Source organism: Giraffa tippelskirchi, chromosome 13 (genome assembly GCF_054371585.1).
Source record: "Giraffa tippelskirchi isolate mGirTip1 chromosome 13, T2T-mGirTip1v1.2.pri, whole genome shotgun sequence".
NCBI lineage: Eukaryota > Metazoa > Chordata > Mammalia > Artiodactyla > Giraffidae > Giraffa > Giraffa tippelskirchi.
In genome coordinates, this window is record NC_137287.1 from 38,586,091 (window position 1) to 38,609,919 (window position 23,829).

General features: G+C 43.4%; 3 protein-coding genes, 1 non-coding gene and 1 pseudogene across 5 annotated transcripts in view; 1 reads left to right on the forward strand and 4 right to left on the reverse strand.

The window, feature by feature from the left end:
- ZNF200 (zinc finger protein 200) overlaps positions 1 to 23,829 on the forward strand; it is a 42,088-nt gene that overhangs the window by 10,866 nt on the left and 7,393 nt on the right. The window lies entirely within an intron of this gene.
- Positions 1,883 to 9,936, reverse strand: LOC145531757 (olfactory receptor 1f45-like; annotated as a pseudogene). Its single transcript, XR_014072720.1, has 3 exons — positions 9,689 to 9,936; positions 1,997 to 2,897; positions 1,883 to 1,927 (listed from the first exon to the last, which is right to left on the reverse strand). The product of XR_014072720.1 is annotated as an olfactory receptor 1f45-like (transcript).
- Positions 10,131 to 10,244, reverse strand: LOC145533637 (U5 spliceosomal RNA). Its single transcript, XR_014074218.1, has one exon. It is a non-coding gene; the product is annotated as a U5 spliceosomal RNA (small nuclear RNA).
- On the reverse strand, positions 13,263 to 14,201 carry LOC145532225 (olfactory receptor 1F1-like). Its single transcript, XM_081556823.1, has one exon. It carries the CDS (start codon positions 14,199 to 14,201, stop codon positions 13,263 to 13,265), a length of 939 nt encoding a protein of 312 aa, XP_081412949.1.
- Positions 19,534 to 23,543, reverse strand: LOC145531758 (olfactory receptor 1F1-like). Its single transcript, XM_081555139.1, has one exon. The coding sequence runs from the start codon at positions 21,434 to 21,436 to the stop codon at positions 20,498 to 20,500; it is 939 nt and encodes a 312-aa protein (XP_081411265.1). The 5' UTR covers positions 21,437 to 23,543; the 3' UTR covers positions 19,534 to 20,497.

The following is a 23,829-nucleotide window of genomic DNA, read 5'->3' on the forward strand; positions in this document are numbered from 1 at the left end:
TCTTACTCATTTGCAGGTCTGGCCAGGGTTTACCCAGTTATCATTCAGAGGGACCCCTTGCACGCTCAGGAAACTTAAAAGGCTAAATGACTGTCGGACAGAAAAGGGAGAAGGTGAGGTCCCGGAGGTGAGAGGGTCCTGTCCCCTGCCCAAGGGTTAGGCCACAGAGTCCCCAAGATATTTGGGTGGGTGACTCTCAGGACCCCTACCCCTTCCCCACACCCAGCAAATGCCTTCTGTGCCCCACATGTAGAGCGTGCAAAGTCAAGTTCCCAGGGAGAGCCCCCAGAGAAGCTGTTAGTAATTTTAAAAGCAGTTGGATAAAATAGTATGTAGGTAATGTATTGTTGGGCCTATAGCACATAGAAATGTAACATCTGTGTAGCAATATAGTTGCCAATAACAGCAAAGAAGCTGGGTGGGAGTAAAGCTTTATGGGACTAAGGGAATGACCACAGACAGTAAGGTAATAATTATAAGAATGTATTGTTTAGTTTGTAACATTGATACAATATGTAAACCAATAATACATAATAATGCTTAAAATGGGGAGAGGGAATAAAACCATATAGAAGAAGCATTTCTGTATGTAACAGGAATTAAGCTAGTATAAATCTGACAATGATCAGTTAAACCTAGAGCAAACAAAAAAAAACCAAAAAATACAGTAAAAATTACTGGTATTAAAATGCTACATTAGAAAATACAGAATAAATGCAAACGAGAGCAGGAAAGACAAAAAAGCACAAGACACAGAAAACAGAAAGTTAAATGGTAGATATTAGTATTAAAAGTGAGTGGGGGGACTTCACTGGCAGTCAAGTGGTTAAAACTCTGTGCTTCCAACACAGGTGGCACGGGTTTGATCCCTAGTCAGGAAACTAAGATCCCACATGCTTCCCAGTACAGCCATTAAAAAAAGTGAGTGGGTTAAAAATTCAACCAAAAATCAGAGATCATTACACTGGATTAAAAAACATGATCAAAAGTATATGTTGTCTACAGGGTGCACACTTTGGATTCAAAGACACATTGAGTTGAAAGAAGGATGTAAAGAGATGTCATGCAAACAGAAACCACAGAAGACCCAAATGGTTACAATAATATTAGACAAAATATTAGACAAAATGTTACTCTAGATAAAAGGGATACCTTATAATGATAAAAGGATAAAATTATATAAAACATAAATATGCCTGTATGTAATAGAGCACAAAAATACATGGAGCAAAGGTTGGGGATTTCTTTCAGACTTTGGAAGAACAGGGATTGTCCCTCTTACTACAAATAATTCTTAGATATATAGACTAAAAATAGAAAATGTTACCATTTATCCCTTTAGGCAAAAATATCAATACACAATTACAAAGAATATTAAAAAAAAATCATTATAAACAGAAATCACCTTGGATTCAAATTCTGTCCATTTTCATAAAAGATATCATCTTAGGTCTCTCTGAAGTTAAGGGGAACTGCCCTATTTTTTTTTTGTCTTTGTCCCTCAAAATTGAGAGCATCCTTCTCAGTGATGTTTTAACCAGTTTCATCTATTTGTCAATGTTTTATTTTCTGCAATCATTTTCAAAATATAAAGTTGTACTTTTAAATAGTAAAACTTCCTTTATGTTTAAATCAGTAACAGGGTGACTAGTGAGTTTATTTTGCTAGAGCAACTTCGTGGAAATACAAAAGGGAAGAAAATAAAATTGTGGAGACTATTCAGAAATATAGAAAGACTATTATAAAACGTAAGTGGATGATCAGGATATAGGTTTCTAGTATCAAGATTAAAAGACAAATTTTAAGTTTTGCATAATGAAAAAAACAAAAATATGATTTTCTTAGAAATTAGTTCCCTCTGTGATTTTCTTAGCCCATTTCATTACTGAGCAGAAAAAAATTTCATAGCAACCACTTTTCCAAGAGCCTCTTTTTTTTTTTTTTAAATACATACAAAGTTTATTAAAAATAGGTTGCAAATGAAATACACAAGAGCCTCTTTTATGTCCTGGTTTCTCAGGCTGTAAATGAAGGGGTTCAGCATGGGGGTCACCACAGACAACATCACCACAGCTGCTACATCTGTCTCAGCTGCATGGGAGGACAAAGGGTTGAAATACAAAAATATGATGGTGCTATAGAAGAGGAACACCACAGCCAGGTGGGAGCCACAGGTGGAGAAGGCTTTCCATCTCCCCTGTGTGGATAGGATTCTCAGGACAGCACAGGTGATAAGGACATCCTGGTATCATAATACCAGGATGCAAATAAATGGAGCTATCATTATCGGCCCTGCTTCAATTAGAATCATTACCTCATTGAGGTGTGTGTCAGAACAAGAGAGTTTGAGGAGGGGGGTCACATCACAGAAGAAGTGGGGGATGGCATTGTCTGTGCAGAAGGAGAGTCGAGCCATCAGCAGGGTGTGCAAGAGCATATCCAGATTGGCAATGACCCACGACCCAGTGACCAGCAGGACACAGAGCTGGGAGGTCATCTTTGCTGAATTGTGTAAGGGGTGGCATACAGCCACAAAGTGGTCATAGGCCATCACAGCCAGGAGGAAATTGTCTATGTCCACGAACATGAAAACAAAGTACATCTGCGTGAGACACCCAGAGAAAGAGATGGTCTGGCTCCCGAGTACGTGGTTGGCCAGCACCTTGGGGATAGTGGTGGAGGAGAAGCAGGTTGCAGAGGAAGAAGTACATGGGGATGTGCAGGCGAGAGTCCACGCTGATGGCCAGGAGGATGAGCAGATTTCCCAAGACTGTGGCCACGTACATGGTCAGGAAGAGCAGGAAGAGGAGCTGCTGCTGCTGTAGGGGCTGCCTGGAGAGCCCCAAGAGGAGGAACTCAGAGACTCTCGACTGGTTCGCCTCTCCCATGGGGCCGAACTAAGATGCAGAGATGAGAAGCAGAGGTCAGAAACCTAGAAGCTAATGGTTTGGGTGCAATAATCAAAGCTCCAGCCATAGTTATGCTAATAAACCCTCCCTTAGAGTTGCTCAAGGACTTCCCAGGTAGCACTCATGGTAAAGAACCCACCTGCCAATGCAGGAGACATAAGAGAAGCAGGTTCAATCCCTGGGTTGGCAAGATCCCCTGGAGGAGGGCATGGCAACCCACTCCAGTATTCTTGTCTGAAGAATCCCATGGACAGAGGAGCCTGGTGGGCTACAGTCCATGGGGTCACAAAGAGTCGGATATGACTGAAGTGACTCCATGCACGCAGAGTTGCTCAGTCAGAATCTGCCCCTATTCCCCACACCCTCAACTTCCAACTCCCAGTCCTAGATAATGCTGGTCCATTGGATTCATTTTTAAAATTATATCAAATATAACATAAAAATAATGTACAGCCCTCCCCTGCCGCTACGTGTGTCTCTATTAAGATTCCCAGTCTTTCTCCTACTTAGTAGTTCGTAGAGAGAAGAGCGGAGAAGGCAATGGCACCCCACTCCAGTACTCTTGCCTGGAAAATCCCATGGACAGAGGAGCCTGGTAGGCTGCAGTCCATGGGGTCGCTAAGAGTTGGACACGACTGAGCGACTTCACTTTCACTTTTCACTTTTATGCATTGGAGAAGGAAATGGCAACCCACTCCAGTATTCTTGCCTGGAGAATCCCAGGGAAGGCGGAGCCTGGTGGGCTGCCGTCTATGGGGTCGCACAGAGTCAGACACAACTGAAGCGACTTAGCAGCAGCAGTAGCAGCAGAGAGAAGAGAAATGGTTGGTATTGGGTTTATCTCAAGCTCCAGCAGAGGACAGCTACTACTCCCTGGATCTGGAAGATTTAACGAAGGAGGTCCTTCCACAAACTTCACCCATTAATAAAGAAATATTCAGACTTCCCTGATGGTCCATTGGTTAAGATTCTGAGCTCCCACTGCAGGGGGTGTGGGTTCAACCCCTGGTCAGGGGACTAAGGTCCAACATGCTATACAGCACAACCCAAAAAAAAAAGAAACACTGACACCTCCACTGTTACCATCTTACCTGGAGAAGCTTGTGCTGTTGCCATCAAGTGTGCTTCACCTTTGAGGAACTGGCCAGGGCTCCTCTTTATTATAAGGCTTGGAAAGGCTTGGAAGGATAGGTAGGTCCTGAGCAGGTGAGGAGCAGAGTGTTCATGACCTCAGCTTTCTGTGCAGGAAGGCTGTTTTTTGGAGGGAGGGAGGGTTGGCCTGAATGGTTTCTTACAGTAGCCTCCATGGCCATTGGGACCAGATTCCCTGAGAGCCTTATTAGAGACAAGCAGAAAGTAATTGTCCCTCCTGTTTCCTGGTCCCTGTGAGCCCAACAATGAAAGCAAAGTATATGATCTAACTTCAGGGTCAGAACTTGGAGATAAAGCAGTCTGGCTAGAGAGGAATCCCAGAGAAAATCCTTTGAAATCTCCAATTTCATCACCTTGCTGATCTGGGCTTATGCTTATGTAGTTGACAATTCAGCTATTAAAAGGTCTTCTTCTTAGCTCAGAAAATGGGGTTATTGCAGTGTTATCTGAGTGGGCCTCTTTTTTACCTAATATCTGTTATTTACTGTGTAGAGCTAGTGATGTATTTGCAGATAGGGAAGCTGGGGTGGGGGAGAGTTGTGCTTCTTCCCATAAAGCATCTGATGTAAAGGATCAGCCTGGAGGGAGAGATGTAGCAAAGAGCACAGCATCCCATGATTGAGAAACTGCAGGCTCCCAGAGCAGACTTCTGTGGGGATGTCTTCCCAGCTCACAGTGGATCACCCTTTTCTGGGGATGGTCATCAATCCATACTCACAGGAGTGTGGGCTCCAGCAGCCCAATTTAGAGTCCATTATCTCCTGCCCAGTGAGGATTCGTGATGGATTTGGGAACTTTGCACTGATGCTGAGGACCTGTGGGTCATTCCCAGTATGACTTGGTCTGGATGGGGAAATCCAGAAGCTTGCAACTCTCTCCTGTCTGCCTCATAGATGGAGAAGCAACAATCTATGCAGAAAAGCAAAAAAAAAAAAAAAAAAAAGCACACAGAAACAGCAATGAGCTGGAGAGAATATTAATGGCCACCCTGTTCAGAGTTCAAGTCCTTTCCTTTTTTTAATATTTCTTTGTTTAAATATTTCTTTCTTTGTGTGTGCTCAGTCATGTCCAACTCTTTGCGACCCCATGAACTGTAGCCCACCAGGCTCCTCTGTCCATGGGATTCTCCAGGCAATAATACTACAGCGGGTTGCCATTTCCTATTCCAGGGAATTCCCTGGTGGCTCATATGGTAAAGAATCTGCCTACAATGAGGGAGACCTGGGTTTGATCCCTGGGTTGGGAGGATCCCCTGGAGGAGGGCATGGCAACCCACTGCAGTATTCTTTCCTAGAGAATCCCCATGGCAGAGGAGCCTGGCAGCCTACAGTCCACGGGGTCACAAAGAGTCGGACAAGACTGAGCGACTAAGCACAGCACATTCCAAGCGATCTTCCTGACCCAGGGGTCAAACCCACCTCCCCTGCATTGGCAGGCAGGTTCTTTACCAGTAGTGCTACCCGGGAAGCCCCTAATATTTGTTTATGTGGCTGTGCTCAGTCTTAGTTGCAGCATGTGGGATCTAGTTCCTTGACCCAAGTCCCTTGCATTTGAAGTCTTAGCCACTGCACCACCAGGGAAGTCCCTCAAGTCCTTTTCTGATGGTTGAGTACTGTGGCCTCACTCACAGTTCTTAGGTGAAAATAACAGAGTCTTGCCAATTAAGCAGAAAAGGTTTTCTTGAAACTGATAATTCTTACTTTAAAAACACGGAGCAACTGGAGAAGCAGGCTTAGGAGGTCACATGGCAGCTAGAATGGCCCAGATCATCCACAGCACAGACTGGATTAGCGGGTTTATCCCAGCATAAACCTCACAGCTCATGACTCCAACAGGGCTAAAGTTGCCACCAGAAGCACTGTTGCCCAGCAATCCCTCTTTGCTGCAATAGCTGCCACTGCTAGAAAAATCTACTCCTTGCTCCTTTTGTGTCAAAGGCTGACTCAGGATATCTAATGGGTCCACACATGCCCACAGCTTAGCTCCTAGAGGGGCTGGGATAGAAGTGATTCAGAGTTTTCTGTGACACAGGAAGAAGTAGGCTTTTCTTCCCCACCAGAATGACAAGGTAGGTATTATTACCTAAGCTTTGGAAGGGGTCACAGAAGTTGGGAAGCCAAAGAAGTAAGATAAACTCCCATCGGAATCCATCCTTCCAGCTGTATATCAACACACACTCCTCTCACCTACTTACCCTTCAATAGAGAAATTCTCTGGTCTAACAATACAAGTATCCTTCTCACCACAGAAGAACATGAGTTACTATATCCAGGAGCCAAACGAAGATCTTCCCTTCTCCAATCATGATCCCGTTATGACTTTCTATAATTTCTGAATCAAACTTGAAAGTTAAGCAATAACTACATATCCTACGTACATGTAAAACAGAAGGAGGGAGAGAAAAGAAGAAAGCTAACTAGCTCAAGAGATAAATATAAACGTAACAGAAAGAGGGAAATATGACTGAATGATGTAATATTCATCTCCATAAGTAGCCATGAATGATGAATTTATATCAATAATTTCCTTTATCCACAATCTTTAAAAATTTTTTTTTTATTTTAATTTTTTTGGCTGGGCTAGGCCTTCGTTGCTGCAAGTGGGGACTACTCTCTCGTTGTAGTGCACGGGCTCCCTGTGGCAGTGTCTCCTCTCGTCGCGGAACACAGGTTCTAAAGTGTGGGCTTCAGTAGTCGTGGCAAACCAGCTTAGTTGTTCCATGGCAAGTGGAGTTTTCCTGGACCAGGGATTGAACTCATGCCTCCTGCATTGGCAGGGGGATTCTTAACCAGTGACCCACCTGGGAAGTCTCCCTTATCCACAATCAAATTCATGTTCCCTTTATCTTTAGCCAGCATATCAGCTACTCAAGGTTTTAAAAAAAATCTGAATAGTAACCTAAATTCTCATGTTGGAGAGATCTGACCTTCTTATGATCTTGCCCATATAAAGATTCTCCTAGTCTTTTATTAACTCCCATCACTGGACATGGCAATTCCAGAATCTTTCAAGGAGATCTTTCCACCCATAATCCTCTCTGCTTCCACTATGCAGCAGAAAAACTCTTTCTATAGACAGTCAAACTCAACAATAGTAGAATCTCCTTTTGTTCAGTTTATCCAGTAGCAAAATGAGCCCAATTTGGGCAGCAGGAAGTCCCTTCAGAGCCCAGTACTGCTGGGGTAAAAAGCAAAATGTTGCAAGTACATCATGAGGTATTACAAAAAGAGGTGCCTACTTCTACCTCTTGTTTCCTTGCCCTATAAATTGCTACCTGGGAGAAAGTTTAGCATATATTGTCCACTGGTATGAAACTTATACTGTATTCTATAAAATAGCACCCTAATCTTACAGGGTAACCTTGCTATGTGCGTGTGTGCTCAGTCGTGTCCAACTCTTTACATCCCCATGGGCTCCAGCCTGCCCAGCTCCTCTGTCCATAGAATTTTCCAGGCAACAATACTGGAATGGGTTGCTATTTCCTCTTCCAAAGGATCTTCCCGACCCAGGAATTGAACCCACATCTCCTGCATTAGCAGGCAGGTTCTTTACCACCAAGCCACCTGGTAACCTCAACTGGGGTCAAAACTGAGTCTTTAAAATACCATTTCTCTATTCCTAAGGTCAACTGTTCCTGGTAATGGTGTAGAAGTAAACACCAAAGAATCCCATGGACACCGGCCTTATCCTTAGCGTTAGTTATCTGTTGTCAAGTAAAAGTTATATCAAAACTTTGCAACTGAAAACAATAAACATTTATATCACACAGTTCCTATAGGTCATGAATCCGGTAATGGTTTAGCAGAATGGTTCAGGATCGGGCCTCTCATGAGACTGCAGTTATCTGCAGGCACTCAGTCATCTGAAAGCTCGACTATGGTGGAGGATGAGTGTCCCAGATGGCTTGCTCACACATTGCTATTGGAAGGAAGCCTCAGTTCCTTGTGTGGAGTTCTCCAGGGAGCTAACTTGATATGTCCTTGCAACAGAGGAACTTGTTTCCCCCTGAGCAAGTGATTCAAGACAGCAGCATAGAAGCCACAGTATCTTTAATACTGAGCTCTAGAAGTCACAGAGCATCATTTCTGTAATACCCTATAACTCACACAGTGCTACAGACCGAATGTCCCAGCAAAATTTGTATGTTGAAATCCTAATCCTCGGGTGATAGAGCCTATGGAAGGTGATTAGCTCATGAGGGCAGAGCCTTCCCCAACAGGATAAGTACCCTTCTAAGAGGCCTGAGGCAGCTCCCTTGTCCCTTCCACCATATGCGGTAGAACTGCCAGCTACGATCCAGGAAGTGTGCTCTCACCACACAACAAATATGCCAGCATCTTGATTTTAGACTTTCTAGTCTCCAGAACTGTGAAAAATAAATTTCGTTTAAAAGAAATGTATTGGTTGCACCAGATCTTAACTGCATTATGTGGGGTCAGTTGAGGCCCTTGAACTCTTAGTTGCAGCATGTGGGATCCAGTTCCCTGACCAGGGATCGAACCTGGGCACCCTGCATTGAGAGCTTGTGGAGTATTAGCCACTGGACCACCAGGCAAGTCCCCCAAATAAATTTATGTTATGTACAAGCTACCAAGTCCATGATATTTTGTTACAGAAGCCCCAATACATTAAGACATAAATCAGCCCAATTCATTGTGTGAAGAGATTACACAAGAATAGGATTGCCCAGGACTATCCTGGCAACTGGCTACCACTTTCCTTTTATTATAAAGTGAGTTCCTTGGTTAGAAACAATGTTGGTGGGATGCAAAGTTGATGAATAGATTTATTCATCCCTAACACAAATGCTATCAGTCTTTTGACCTCAGGTTGATTAAGCATGTCCTCGTGTACATCAGTTTCCCTTTCCTGAGAGCTTCGGCACATTCCCAAATAACCATGCTCACCATAGTTGTCTATTTATATCACCCCTCACCATCACTTTCGTTATGTCATCTTGATTAAGTAGTAGGTGATGCCTGGGATGTCGTAAAGATCCTGAGGCTGACTTACCAGTCTCAAACCTTAACATCTCCTTTAGATCTGCAGTAGAGGCCACCGACTGCAGAAGCAATTATATACATCAACACTGCCTCCTAGACTAGAAATCTCGGAAAGCCGAAGACAGCGATTCTCAAAAATTAACGTGCACAGAAATCATCTAGAATATTTTTTAACATGAAGGTTCTGACTCAGGAAGTCTGGGATGAAGCCTGAGCTTAGGCATTCCTAACAATAGCCCAGGCAGTGACGCCAGGTCCTCGGATCACACTGGGCAGTAGCAAGCCCTCAGCAATGGAGTAAAAGGAGCCCTTACCCTGAATAGGCTACACTGGTTTTTGCGGTGCTGGCTTCCCAGTCCACCTTGCCTTTAGAAAGGACATCCAGATTGGAACTCAGACGTTGACTTCCTAGAGTTTCAGGCTCTGGAAGTAGGAGACAGGAATCCTGAACACCTCGGGACCCATCCTAACCGGGAACGTCAGAGAGATGGAGCAGAGACCTAAAGGACCGGGACTAGGTGACGTGTGGAAGGCTCATGGGATCCGCCAGTTGCCCAGATTTGGCAGGCACCAACCCCAGAGGGCCTCTTTACACCATTTTGGGGTCAAGGCAGAACCACTTACTACATTGCTGAACATCCGCTCCACACCGGAGGTCCAAGCCCGGGATACTTCCGGTGAAAGAATCGGTCGCTCTTTCCCAAGGAGACCGCGCAGAGCTGAGACTCCGCCTCCCGCTTCTCTAATTGGGCAGGAGCACGTGGGTGCGGAGCGGCAAGGGGCGGGGCAAGGCAAGCCGGTCCACGCAGACTCTGACTGGCCCAGTCGAGGGCTTGTTCAGTGCTTCCGGGAAGAGGTCCCGTCGTGTCCGTGCCTCTTGCGCCGCGCATGCGCATGAGGGGCGCGCGTAGGGCCTCCTCTAAAGGGCGGCAGACTCCTTACACCAAGGTGGGGTGTGAGGCTGGAGATGCAAAACTCCCGGGACCGCCCCCGGGAAGCTTAACGTCCAAAGTAAAGCGTATTTCAATGCAGTGGGGTTTTTGTTGTTTTGTTGTTTTGTTTTTTTAGCCTTGCAAGTGCAGGGCCTCAAAAAATTGGGTAAAAACTCAAAATTGTTCCTCTCCACAGAAATCTTTAATAAATGGCGAAAGTTGTATGATCTGAAAAGAAACCAGAGTATCGATGCAGCGTTTTTTCAAAGCAAAATTAATGCAAAAAAACCTTGGAACAAAATATCGAAGTTTAAAGACAAGATCAGTAAATACTTTAGAGCTTCCATTGATCAAGACAACTATCTAAGATGGCAATTCTTTCTTGAAACCAAGATAGGAAAAGAACTGGATTATGAAAATATTATTGATGTTTGACTCCACTAAACTTAGTGTCAAATATACATACCAACCAGACATTAGTTAAAGTGATGAAGCCGACTCTTCGGTGGTCTCCCCCTTATCCTTGGGGAATATGATACAAGACCCCCAGTGAATACCTGAAAGTATGGATCTACTGAACCATATATATAGTGTTTTTTCTTGTACTAACATAATTGTGATACAGTTTAATTTATAAAGTAGGCACAATAAGATATTAGCAATAAAAATTAATAAAATAGAACAATTATAATGATATACTGTAATAAATGGGGAAGGAAATGGCAACCCACTACAGTATTCTTGCCTGAAAAATTCCATTGACAGAGGAACCTGGCAGTCTATAGTCCACGGGGTCCCAAAGACTCCAACATGACTGAGCAACTAAGCACACACACTGTAATAAAATTATGTGAATATTGTCTCCCTCAAAATATCATGTACAAATGAAACGCCATTCCGTCTTAACTAAGCACTCATTACACACAATTGCTGTAATTTTTGCACTTTGGAGTGCAACAGCAAAACGTGCACAAATTTCTTACTTCTTTACAATTTCAAAAAAGATTGTTACAGTAGATCTTAGCAAACTCAGCATATTTTTTTCATTCTTTCCTTATCAGGTTGAAAACTTCCATCTTTTTACTTAAAAGAAGCACGTTATGGCTTCTCTTTGGCAAATCTGAATTTCCAGAATCACTACTCTTGTGCTTTGAAGCTGTTAATAAGTAAAATAAGGGGTGACTTGAACACAAGCACTGCAATACCCCGATGTTGACCTGAAAACCCAGAGAACTGCTAAGTGACTAATGGTCAGGATGTGCTGGCCAAACAGATAATTCACATCCTGGGCTGGACAGAGCAGAGGTGGCATTAAATTCCATCAGGCTACTCATAATCGTGTGAAACTGAGAACTTATGAATTGTTTATTTCTGGAATTTTTCATTTAACATTTTTCAAACCACAGTTAACCATGAGTAACTAAAACTGCAGAGAGTGAAACTGAATAAGGGGGGAGGAGGGACTAGTGTACTGACAGCAAGGGAAGAAGCTGAGCACAGTTTCTGCAAAGGTTATTGGGCCTTTTAAAGGGAGATGAGGGAGTTGAGAGAGCGGATGGTGGGGGCTAGAGGATAGAAGTAAAAAATTACAGAAAGCAGGGCAAGAGGCTTAATTTTTGTGACAATGTTTTCGGAAAAAGTAACCATTAAAAACTGCATTAAAACATGTATACAGGCTTCTATAATGCTTGAAAGGTGGTGGAGATCTGAGCCAAGCCCATCAACTCCTTCAGGAACTTTCTCATCTACCTCTCCAGTGACTTCCCCATACTGATTCAGTCATATAATCATTTATTCAGACAAATAATAATTATAGAGCAATCACTACATGCCAATTGAAAAAAAACTTGGTCCTTGCACTCGTGGAGATACAGTCTAACTGAGGTAGGGAGCATGAGAAGAAAAACACAAAATAACTACTTCGAGGAAATTGATTTAAGCTACTTACTCATTCCTCATGAAACATTCTACACTGTACATGAACCAGACCCAGTGCCCAACGCTGAGTGTACAAATGAAATGCCATTCTGTCTTAACTAAGCACTCATTACACACAATGGCTGCAATTTTTGCACTTTGGAGTGCAACAGCAAAACTTGCATAAATTTCTTACTTCTTCACAATTTCAAAAAAGATGACCCAATCCTTATTGCCAGAATGGAAGATCCAAGAAGAATGCAAAAAACTGCAGAAGACGGTTGTACAGGAAAAGGCAAGCAATTCTGTGGCGATACCATATTAGATTCCAAGGGTGCCGTAACAAAGTGCCACAAACCAGATGGCTTTAAACAACAGAAATTTATCTCACAGCTTTAGAGGCTAGAAGTCCAAAATCCTGGTGTTGGCACAGTTGATTCCTTTTGGAGGTTTTGAGGGAGAATTCATTTTACCGTCTTTGGCTGCAGCAACTCTGGGGATCCTTAGGTTGCTTATTGCCAGCAATCCAGATGGTCTTGTAAATGCATCACTCCAGTCACTGCAGCTAATTGCCAATTCAGAAAGTACATTGGGGTTCCCTGGTGGTCTAGCGGTTAAGAATACACCTTGCCAAGCAAGGGACACCGGTTTGATTCCTGGTCCAGGAAGATCCCACATGCCACGGAGCAACAAAACTCGTGTGCCGCAACTACTGAGCCAGCACACCTAGAGCCTCTGCTCTGCAGCAAGAGAAGCCACTGCAATGAGAAATCCACACACCACAATAAAGAGCAGCCCCTGCTCGCCACAACTAGAGAAAGCCCAGCTGCAGCAAAGAAGACCCACCACAGCCAAAAAATAAACAAATTAATCTTTTCTTTTAAAGTGCATTAGAATCCCTAGAGAAACTTTAGGGGGAAAAATAACTAATCTCCAAGTCCTAGCACAAAGATACTGATTTAATTGGTCAAGGTTTAGTCCAGCATTAGTATACATACTTTCAAAGCTCCACAGCTGATAATATCATACATCTGAGATTGAAAACCAATAGTGGTTTCTGAGAACATTTCCAGAAGGGAAATGCAAAAATATTTGTTATGTGTAACTTTTTAAAGTGATCACTTAGAAAGGAAAACTTGACCTTTATGCAAAGTAATTTAAAATACAGTAACTAGAAATAAATGTAATTACCTGTTTAAAGGGTTGTACTTAAGTCCCAGGTCATTGATAAGTATCTGCTGAGAGTATTTCTTTATTCTAAGTTATTTGTAGACACTGATAGATTGCTACATTTCAGTGAGTTGGCAAAGATTTACACAAGTGCCAATGAAAGATCTATGGTACCATCATCAAGAAGAGCATGTTTTCCTGCCAATCACTTTTTGCAAGGCCCCTTTCAAGTCCCTGTTCCTCAGGCTGTAGATGAAAGGATTCAGCATGGGCATCACCACCGTGTACATCACAGTAGCTGCAGTGTCCTTTTCAGAAGAATGTGAGGATGAAGGGTTGAAATACACAGCAATGATGATGCTGTAGAAGAGGGAAACCACAGCCAGGTGGGAGCCACAGGTGGAGAAGGCTTTCCATATCCCCTTTGTGGATGGGATTCTCAGGACAGCACAGGTGATAAGGACATATGATCCCAGGATGTAGACGAACGGGGTGATCATGATCAGGGCACCCTCAGTCAGAATCATCACCTCATTGAGGTGTGTGTCAGAGCAGAAGAGTTTCAGAAGAGGAGTCACATCACAAAAGAAGTAGGGGATGGCATTGTCCACACAGGAGAGTCGAGCCATCAGCAGGGTGTGCAACAGAGCATTCAAGCTGGCAGTGACCCACGATCCAGTGACCAGCAGGGCACAGAGTTGGGGGGTCATCTTTGCTAAGTAGTATAAGGGGTGGCATACAGCCACAAAGCAGTCATAGGCCATCACAGCCAGAAGTAAATTGTCCATGTCAGCAAACTCTAAGAGAAAATACATCTGCATGAGGCAGCCAGAGAAGGAGATAGTCTGGCTCCCGAGTACATGGTTGGCCAGCACCTTGGGGACAGTGGTGGAGGAGAAGCAGGTGTCCACGAAGGACAGGTTGCAGAGGAAGAAGTACATGGGTATGTGCAGGCGGGAATCCACGCTGATGGCCAGGAGGATGAGCAGGTTTCCCAGGACTGTGGCCAGGTACATGGCCAGGAAGAGCAGGAAGAGGAGCCGCTGCTGCTGCAGAGGCTGCCTGGAGAGCCCCAGGAGGAGGAACTCAGAGACTCTCAACTGGTTTGCCCCTCTCATAGGCTGTATCTGGGTGAATAGACAACAGCGAAATCAGAAACCCAGACAAGGAAGGTCAATAGCTGCGAAATCAGGCTCCAGGCAGGATCACATTTGCTAATCAGTTTATAGATTTGCTACTCCCGTTGTGCCCAGCCCACCTACGCTCCCTATCTCCAACACTGAGTTCTGATGCTTTCCCTGTTGGACTCACTGATTCTTATGTTATTAGAATCCCATGGACAGAGGAGCCTGAGGGACTACAGTCCATGGGGTCGCAAAGAGTGGGACACGACTGAGCGCCTAGAACTTTAGGGTCGCCCTCGTGTGGCCGCTTTGGGGAATGACAGTCTCTGCTGACTAGTCTGGAAGAGCCCTGAATAGAACAACCAGCTGCTTGTTTAGTAGCTAAGTCGTGTCCAACTCTTTGCGACCCCATGGACTATCGCTTGCCAGGCTCCTCAATCCATGGAATTCTCTAGGCAAGAATACTTGAGTGGGTTGCCATTTCCTCCTCCAGGGGATCTTCCCCGAACCAGGGATCCAACCCGCATCTCCTGCATTGGCAGGCATTGCCAGGCAGATTCTTTACCACTGAGTCACCAGGGAAGCCGATGAACAATCAGCTGATGGTGTATTATTATCATGAAAATACCATTGCTTTCTCCCCTGCACTTTATTGAGGGTTTATTGAGGCATAATTGATGAAACTTTTATTTAAAAATCTGAAAAACAGGCAAGCTTCTACACAGCATGACTCTTTGACTGTATGGTCTCTGCTTAAATGCTCCAGTTCTTCCCCTACCCACCTAACTCATACATGGCTCTTAAAGAAACAAGAGGAACAGTTGATCATTACTGGGTTCATTCTGAGTGACACTTAGTGGACTCATGACCTCCTACTATTAACTTCCCGTATCTGGAAGACATAGCAGTGGACGTTCCTTTAAAAATTTCCTGTCTTAATAGATATCAATGTCTTCACTGCTGTATTCTTACCTGGGGGAGGTTGGTGCTTATTGCCATCAAGCATTCCTCATGTCTGGATAAGTGGTCATCAGTGCTTCTATCCATTGTGAGGACTAGAATGTCTTGGAAACACAGGCAGGTACCATGAGTGAGGAGCAGGGGTTTATGGTCCTAGTCCCCTGTGCAGGAAAAATATTTGGGGCACAGAGCAGGTGTTTTCAAGAACTTCACAGCCATTGGGACCAAATTCCCTAAAAGCCTCATTAGAGAGAAGAACAAGGATTTAATAACTGAATCTCTCCATCTATGGACACAGGCCCAGATCAGCCAGGTCCCAGGTTTGAGGGAATTTTGTCTGGGATTTGTCTCCATAGTGCTGGCTTCATTTCTAATATCTTCAAGTTTTGACCCAAGAGTTACATCTAAACCTTAGACAATAATTTTTACCATCATCGTTTGGTACAAAGGGGCCCAAAAGTGGGCAACACAATTATTAAGTATGCAGTGGCATTGTGTCTTTTTAAAAATGTACATACCTTACTTTATTTAAAAAAATAATTTTATATATTTATTAATTTTTGGCTGTGCTTGGTCTTCGTTGCTGTGTGGGCTTTTTTCTAGTTGCAGCAAGTGGGGGCCACTCTCTAGTTGTGGGGTGCAGCTTCTCATTGCAGTGGCTTCTCTCGTTGCAGAGCACGGGCTCCACAGCACAGGCTCAGTAGTCACAGTGCACAGGCTTAGTTGCTCTGCAGCATGTGGGATCTTCCCAGACCAGGGATCAAATCTGTGTCTCCTTCATTGGCAGGCAGATTTTTTACCACTGAACCACCAGGGAAGCCCCATACCTTACTTTAAAAATACTGTTTTTTGCCAAAAAAATGCTAACCATTATCTGAGTCTTCAGAGAGTCAGAATCTTTTGCAGTAGTAACATCAACGATTACTAATTATATGTCACTATAAAACTATCATAATAATGAAAAAGTTTCACATATTGCAAGAATTACCAATATAGGACAGAGACACAAAGTGAGCAAATGTTTCTGGGGAGATGGCACCAAGAGACTTGTTTGACACAGAGTTGCCACCAACTTTCAATTTGTAAAAAAAAAAACAAAAAACAAAAAAACGTGCAGTAACTATGTAGTGCAATAGAATGAGGCATGCCTGTGTTACTCCCAGCAGGAGCAGGAGCCAGAGTACGCATTTACACCAGTTCCTAAGCCCTGATTCTCATAGAATGATGTGAACAAGGACAAGTAGCAACACAATGGATGTGTTACAGGAGAGGATTCCTCAAGCTTAGGAAATCAAATCTTGTCATTGGGAATAAGCCTGGCTGAACTTTGCCCCTGCTGCTGCTGCTGCTGCTGCTAAGTCGCTTCAGTCGTGTCCAACTCTGTGCGACCCCATAGATGGCAGCCCAACAGGTTCCTCCGTCCATGGGATTTTCCAGGCAAGAGTACTGGAGTGGGGTGCCATTGCCTTCTCCAACTTTGCCCCAGAAGAATACATTTATTACACTGGATGGTGAAAAATCTGCCCTTTGCTCTGGAAAGACACACCATTTCTATTTTCCAGTGCTGTTCATTATAGAAACATCCTTGAAGAAATGGTCTAGAACAAAAAAAGTGAATGTCTCTGGTCACAAAATGTGCAGAAAAGCAATGAACACATGGAGAACTGTGTCTTACAAAGCATGTATTAATTTTATACTCGTGGTTTTTTAAATAAATTTATTTATTTTTCATAGAACTGGGTCTTCGTTGTTCCACGGGGACTTTCTATAGCTGTGGAGAGCAGGAGCTACTCTCTAGTTGTGAGGGCTTCTCATTGCCATGGTTTCTCTTGTTTCAGAGTCTGGGCTCCAGAGTGCAGGCATCAGTGGTTGTGGCAACAGGCTTAGTTGCCTCATGGAAGGTGTAGAATCTTCCTGGACCAGGGATAGAACCCATGTCCCCTGTATTGGCAAGTGGATTATTAACCACTAGATTACCAGGGATGTCTGTTTCCTTTATTTTTAACAGTGAATGGGAGATGGAGACATTCATCATTGACTATTCTTTCTGAGTATAGAATTATATTCTAATTTTCTCTAGTGTACTAGAAGCTTAAAAAAAAAAAGATACTGACACAGGGAAAGAACCCTTCATCAAGTCAACTATTTTAGAAAGTCTGAGAGAATGAATCAACACAAGCTGAAAGGAAGTAGAGATGTGATTTTAATATTAACTAAAGCCTGCTTTAAGATGAAAAAAGAATTAAAGAGGATAGAGATCTTTCAGTTACTAAAAGATACAATCTATGATAAATGTATAACATTCATGAAGCTCCATGCCCTCCATAACCCAGCATCAAATCAAAAGGTAAAATCTATTAATATACAGAGAGAAAATAGTTGAAATGTTTATTACTTTACAGATCAGTCAATCAACATCCAAATATTATAGAGAAAATAGTTTAAATGTTCATTACTTTACAAATCAATCAATATCCAAATATTATCATCTTTATATACACTTATTTGAATCCTGTTTCACAGATACAGCTTTGATGTAGAATAAACCTGATTGAACTCCGTTCCACATTAAAAAAGACCCCAAGGATCCAGGAGGAATCTCAAAGCTAGAAGGGTAAATCTGAGCTGGGTGTTCACAGGCAGAGCTGGTTTGACACAGGGGAGCTGGAAGCCCCCGTGCATGTAGCCACCATGGAGCAGAGTCAGAATTTTATAGAGGATAAAGTAAATTTGACCTCCAATAGCTGTGACCCGAGGCCAGAGGTGGACCCCCAAAGGGATGTGAGCCACGAGCTTCAATGCTGCAGCAAAACAGGCCTCCAGAAGATCAAACAAGATCAAGATTCAGTAGCTACACTGGGTTCTAGCAACTCACACAATCATGGCCTTGGGCTGGTCCAACTTCCGGTTCTCTCTCTCCCCCTGGCAGCGGAAAGCAAGACTGACTGACCCCTTTGAGTGAATTTCTGAGATGCTCTGACACCAAGAGAGAGGTACTGAACTTCCTGATAGTATTATCAGGTGGGGTGGGGCAGAAATAATGAAGAAATAAAGGAAAGATGATCTTAATTTTTACTCCAAGCTGGGGCAATAGGTATGTAGGCTAAATGTGACACCAAGGAACACAAAGATTTCTACACCAAGAAGTGTTCAGTTCAGTTCAGTCGCTCAGTCGTGTCCGACTCTTTGCGACTCCATGAATTGCAGCACGCCAGGCCTCTCTGTCCATCACCAACTCCCGGAGTCTACCCAAACCCATGTCCATCGAGTCGGTGATGCCATCCAACCATCTCATTCTCTGTCGTCCCCTTCTCCTCCCACCGCCAATCCTACCCAGCATTAGGGTCTTTTCCAATGAGTCAACCCTTTGCATGAGGTGGCCAAAGTATTGGAGTTTCAGCTTCAACATCAGACCTTCCAATGAACACCCAGGATTGATCACTTTTAGGATGGATTGATTGGATCTCCTTGCAGTCCAAGGGACTCTCAAGAGTCTTCTCCAACATCACAGTTCAAAAGCATCAATTCTTCGGCGCTCAGCTTTTTTCACCGTCCAACTCTCACATCCATACATGACCACTGGAAAAACCATAGCCTTGACTAGACGGACTTTTGTTGGCAAAGTGATGTCTCTGCTTTTAAATATGCTATCTAGGTTGGCCATAACCTTCCTTCCAAGGAGTAAGCGTCTTTTAATTTCATGGCTGCAATCACCATCAGCAGTGATTTTGGAGCGTACAGCTGTGTTATTTATAGCACAGAGACACTTTAAATTGTCCAGAATCAAGGAATAAATAAATTGCATCCACGAATGGATAAAATATTATACGGCCATTAAAATCAAATTTCTAAGACTTTTACTGACATAGGAAGAAGGAGGTGGAAAATGAGAACACAAAATTAAATGGGAAAAGTGCATCCAACTTTTCTAAAGCTATATTTATGTGTAATACTGAAGTTATCTTGGAGCAGCAAATTTACAAGTTATTTTTATCTTCTTCTTAGTGTTTTTTTTTTTATATTCCATAGTATGTAGGTATTGCCTGTCAAGTAACAAAAGTGATTTTTAAATGGGGAAAATTTTAAACTCCTTCTCAAGCAAGAATGTTCAAATTAAAAGTTAAGGCAAGGATTTCCCTGGTGATCTAGGGGTAAAGAACTTGCCTTCCAATGTGGGAGATGCGGGTTCCATCCCTGGTTGGGGAACTAACATGGTATATGCCTCTGGGTAATACAGCCCCTTCACTGCAATGAAGACCCAGCGCAGCCAAAATAGATAAAAGTTTAGGTGACATTCATTCATCCATTTTTTTTTTTTCTTTCAGCTAGATCTGAGTATTGCCTTTGGTCTAAGAGCAGTGCCAGACACTGGGGGATAAAGTGAATAGCATGTGAATTTGGGTATGGAGTGTCTCATAATATGTGGAAAATCCTTGTGGAGGGGAAGAATGAACCAAAGAAAAAACAGAGCTCGAGAATCAGAAGGGCTCGTGGAGGAAGAGGTGGCACTTGACTTGGTTTGAAGGTGTGGCAGAGGCTTGCTAGCCAGGGAGGAAAGCAGGGCGCGTGGGTCCGGGCAGAAGAAAGAGCAAAAATTTGGTTTCCTGGTATCAAAAATTGCCCGGATGACCCCGCCCCCTAAGATCAGACAGCCAATCAAGATGCTCACAGGGGGTTTCCGCATTCTGCGTCGCTTCACCTCTCCATGCTCTGAACCAAAAAGTCTATCTGAGCCTCTGAGTCTCACCTGAAATATTGCTATCGACTTTAGTCCCTATATTTCACTCGGTTGTTCCTCTATCTGCGTCTCATAACTACTCTTGTAAGCGTTTTTACGACCCAATCTTTATGACTCATCATGACAGAGAGCACATAAGACGACGGAGACCAGTGATCCTTCATCCTGACTGCACAGCGGAATCGCGAGATTTCTAAAATCTCAGTATTGGGGCCCCACTTCCAGAGATTCTGATCTATTTGGTCTGTGCTGGGACCTGGACATCAGTGGGCTGTAGCTTCCAGGTGTCTTTAATATTCAAAAATATGTGGAACATGTATCTTTCTAAACATACCACTTAAAAAGAAAAAATTGGGTGTGGATGTAAAATAATTCAAAAGTTAGTCATCAAAAAAAGTATCTTACTTGGTAGATGCAGCAGGGTTATAGATGAATTAGGTCCACAAATAAATAATGATTGTCTTCTACATGCCCCTAGCACAGACATAAAAATGTTTCCTTCCAGACTGCCCTTGACAAAATGGCTCAACAGATACTCAGTTGATAAGAAAATAAATCTGCAAGGGGATGAGGCTCAGTTTTGATTCTCTCCTCAGACAGAAAACATTTTTCTGCCAACTGCTTTTCCAAGAGCCCTTTTCAAGTCCCTGTTCCTCAGGCTGTAGATGAAAGGATTCAGCATGGGCATCACCACCGTGTACATCACAGTAGCTGCAGTGTCCTTCTCAGATGAGTGGGAGGACAAAGGGTTGAAATACACAGCAATGATGGTGCAGTAGAAAAGGGAAACCACAGCCAGGTGGGAGCCACAGGTGGAGAAGGCTTTCCATCTCCCCTTTTTGGATGGGATTCTCAGGACAGTACAGGTGATAAGGACATATGATAGCAGGATGCAGACGAACGGGGTGATCATGACTAGGGCACCCTCAGTCAGAATCATCACCTCATTGAGGTGTCTGTCAGAGCAGGAGAGTTTGAGGAGGGGGGTCACATCACAAAAGAAGTGGAGGATGGTATTGTCCGCACAGAAGGAGAGTCGAGCCATCAGCAGCGTGTGCAACAGGACATTCAAGTTGGCGATGATCCACGACCCAGTGACCAGCAGGGTACAGAGCTGGGGGGTCATCTTCACTGAATAGTGTAAGGGGTGGCATACAGCCACAAAGTGGTCATAGGCCATCACAGCCAGGAGGAAATTGTCTATGTCCACGAACATGAAAACAAAGTACATCTGCGTGAGACACCCAGAGAAAGAAATGGTCTGGCTCCCGAATACGCGGTTGGCCAGCACCTTGGGGACAGTGGTGGAGGAGAAGCAGGTGTCCACGAAAGACAGGTTGCAGAGGAAGAAGTACATGGGGATATGCAGACGAGAGTCCACGCTGATGGCCAGGAGGATGAGCAGGTTTCCCAGGACCGTAGCCAGGTACATGGTCAGGAAGAGCAGGAAGAGGAGCTGCTGCTGCTGGGGCTGCCTGGAGAGCCCCAGGAGGAGGAACTCAGAGACACTCAACTGGTTCACCTCTTCCATGGGGCTGGGAGCCTAGACCCAGAAGCAGACAGCAGCAGGAAAAATTCAAAAGCCTGGAAAACTATGGTCAAAATGGGGCAGTTAAGAAGAATGCAAGGAGAAAGGCCATATTATTAACACCTTGCTGAGGCATTAGCACTTTTCTCCGGGTATGTTTTGTACCTCTTGTATTAGCAAAATGAGGGCAGTTTCCTTATGCACGTGCTGTACCTCTAGAAGGACACCGAGAGAATGTGACAGTGGTTTTGTCCATAATTTTTGTGTATGTTTAAACTTTCTACCATAATCATGTATTTTTTAATGTTAAGTATCAGAAACACTACAGGTACAGGAATATTAATAGAGACTTTATTATATATGACTAGTACTGGATAACACAAGTGTAAATGGTTAACATAGAGACTGACATGTAGTAAGCATATACCCTAAAACTGAGTACTGATGTCATTGATATTAATATCATTAGTGATGTTGCCTTAGAGAATATTTTTTTAGTTCCCTTACCTCATCTGTAGCTGTTACACATTCCTAGCACACCTGCTCTGAGGATGATATTACGATCAATCAAAAACTGCTCCCAAGGTGGTAATGATAGTATCGCTGCTACTCCTTCCTAGGCTCAAATTTCTGGAGCAATTTACAGAGCTCTGAGCCAGTCTTTTTGGCTATGTGTGCCGAGCTCCCTAACACAAATTCGTAAAATTAAAATAGAAACAACCCAGAAGGATTGGCAGAAACTCAGTCCGTTTGTTTTCCCCACAGTTCAGGTTCTCATAAACAGATAGAACATACTGGCTATGCCTGGGCAATCTCAAGGAACTGAAAATGAGCTCAGAACCATTTCTACAGAACCACTAAAAGGAAGATGTAGTGAGGAGTGCCCCCTTAAGGCTTTACACCGTAGGGATGTAAATAAATAAATTTACGTAAATAAATAAATGATTGATGAAGTCCCACCCATCTGACTCTTACCCAGGAACAATGGTAGTCTTCGTGGTCCCCAGAATTCCCATGTTTGCTTCTCTTTTCTAGACCTGGTGACAGATTTTTTTTCTGAAGGAGAGGGACTCATCTTTGGGTTTTTCAGGCTGAGTCTGCATGAACAAGGGGCTGGGGTGCAGAGACATAGCCCTTTGTGCGGGAAGGATGTTTGAGTATCACACGGCCAGCTCTTTACAGGAGACTAGATGGCCACTAGGGCCATATGCTCTGAGGGCCTCATTAGAAACAAGCAGATAGTCACTGTCTCCTCTCCTCTGTGGGCTTTTTTTGGATCCAACACTTATAATAAAGACCTGTCATCAGAGTTATATAATTGCTTCTTCAGGACTTGGCAACACTGGAAATGATGCAATCTTGGGGATCATCAGTAGCCGCAACCCTTCTGCTAGAGAAAACTTCCAATTCTATATTTTATCCCCCACCTAGCCTTGCTTGGAAATACACATAAAGCTAGATAAGGGTTAAACTTTGGATCACCTAGATCAGTACTGAATTCCAGACCCTCATCATCAGTTGTATGACCTTGAGAAAGCTACCAATCTTCAGAGAACTACAAAATTTCACTCTCTGTAGAAATGAGAAATAATAATCACCTTGTAGAATTGTGAGATTAAATGAGGTAATTTATGTTAAACACTCATGACCTCTAACTTCATTAATGCATTAGGCTAGGACCATGTCCACTAGGTGGAGGTTAAAGGTATTTGTGATATTTATACACTTTGTTTTCTGCTTATTCACCCGTGTTTTGGATAAATAACATTTGGAAATAGTGTCACATATTTATCTGCATATGTCAATAGTTATTTTTACAATGGGTCAGTGGAAAAATCTTTCATTCTATATTTTAATTTGGGGGTAAATGAGGTAGAAATAGGAAACATTGCTGAGTTCATTTATAAATTGGTAGAACAGGGATGCTAATGAGGAGCAGAGAATTCCTGAGTCCAATACATAGTGCTCTACTTGTTCTAGCTTTAAGATGCCCAATAAAGCCTTTAATCTTATGCATTGCAGTTTACTTTCCTGAGTTGATAGTATTAGAGTTACTCATAAAAACCATACATCTGGGTCATAAGTGACAGTTGAATTCCTTTAATAAAAAAAAAAAGGTCCTTTGGAAATCAGAGAGTTCCTCCAGCTAGTCATCCACTACTTGGGTTATTGATCATCAATATATTTCCCACGCTGACTATGGCATTTTAATAAACATCTTTAATCTGCTACAAGGGGCTTCCCTTGCAGCTCAGTTGGTAAAGAATCTGCCTGCAGTGCAGGAGACCGGGGTTTGATCTCTGGATTGGGAAGATCCCCTAGAAGGAAATGGCGACCCACTCCAGTATCCTTGCCTGGAAAATCTCATGGACAGATGGAGCCTGGTGGGCTGCAGT

Coding starts and splice junctions, on each gene's coding strand:
- LOC145531758 (XM_081555139.1), bottom strand. CDS start 21,436: ATGGAAGAGGTGAACCAGTTGAGTGTCTCTGAGTTCCTCCTCCTGGGG.
- LOC145532225 (XM_081556823.1), bottom strand. CDS start 14,201: ATGAGAGGGGCAAACCAGTTGAGAGTCTCTGAGTTCCTCCTCCTGGGG.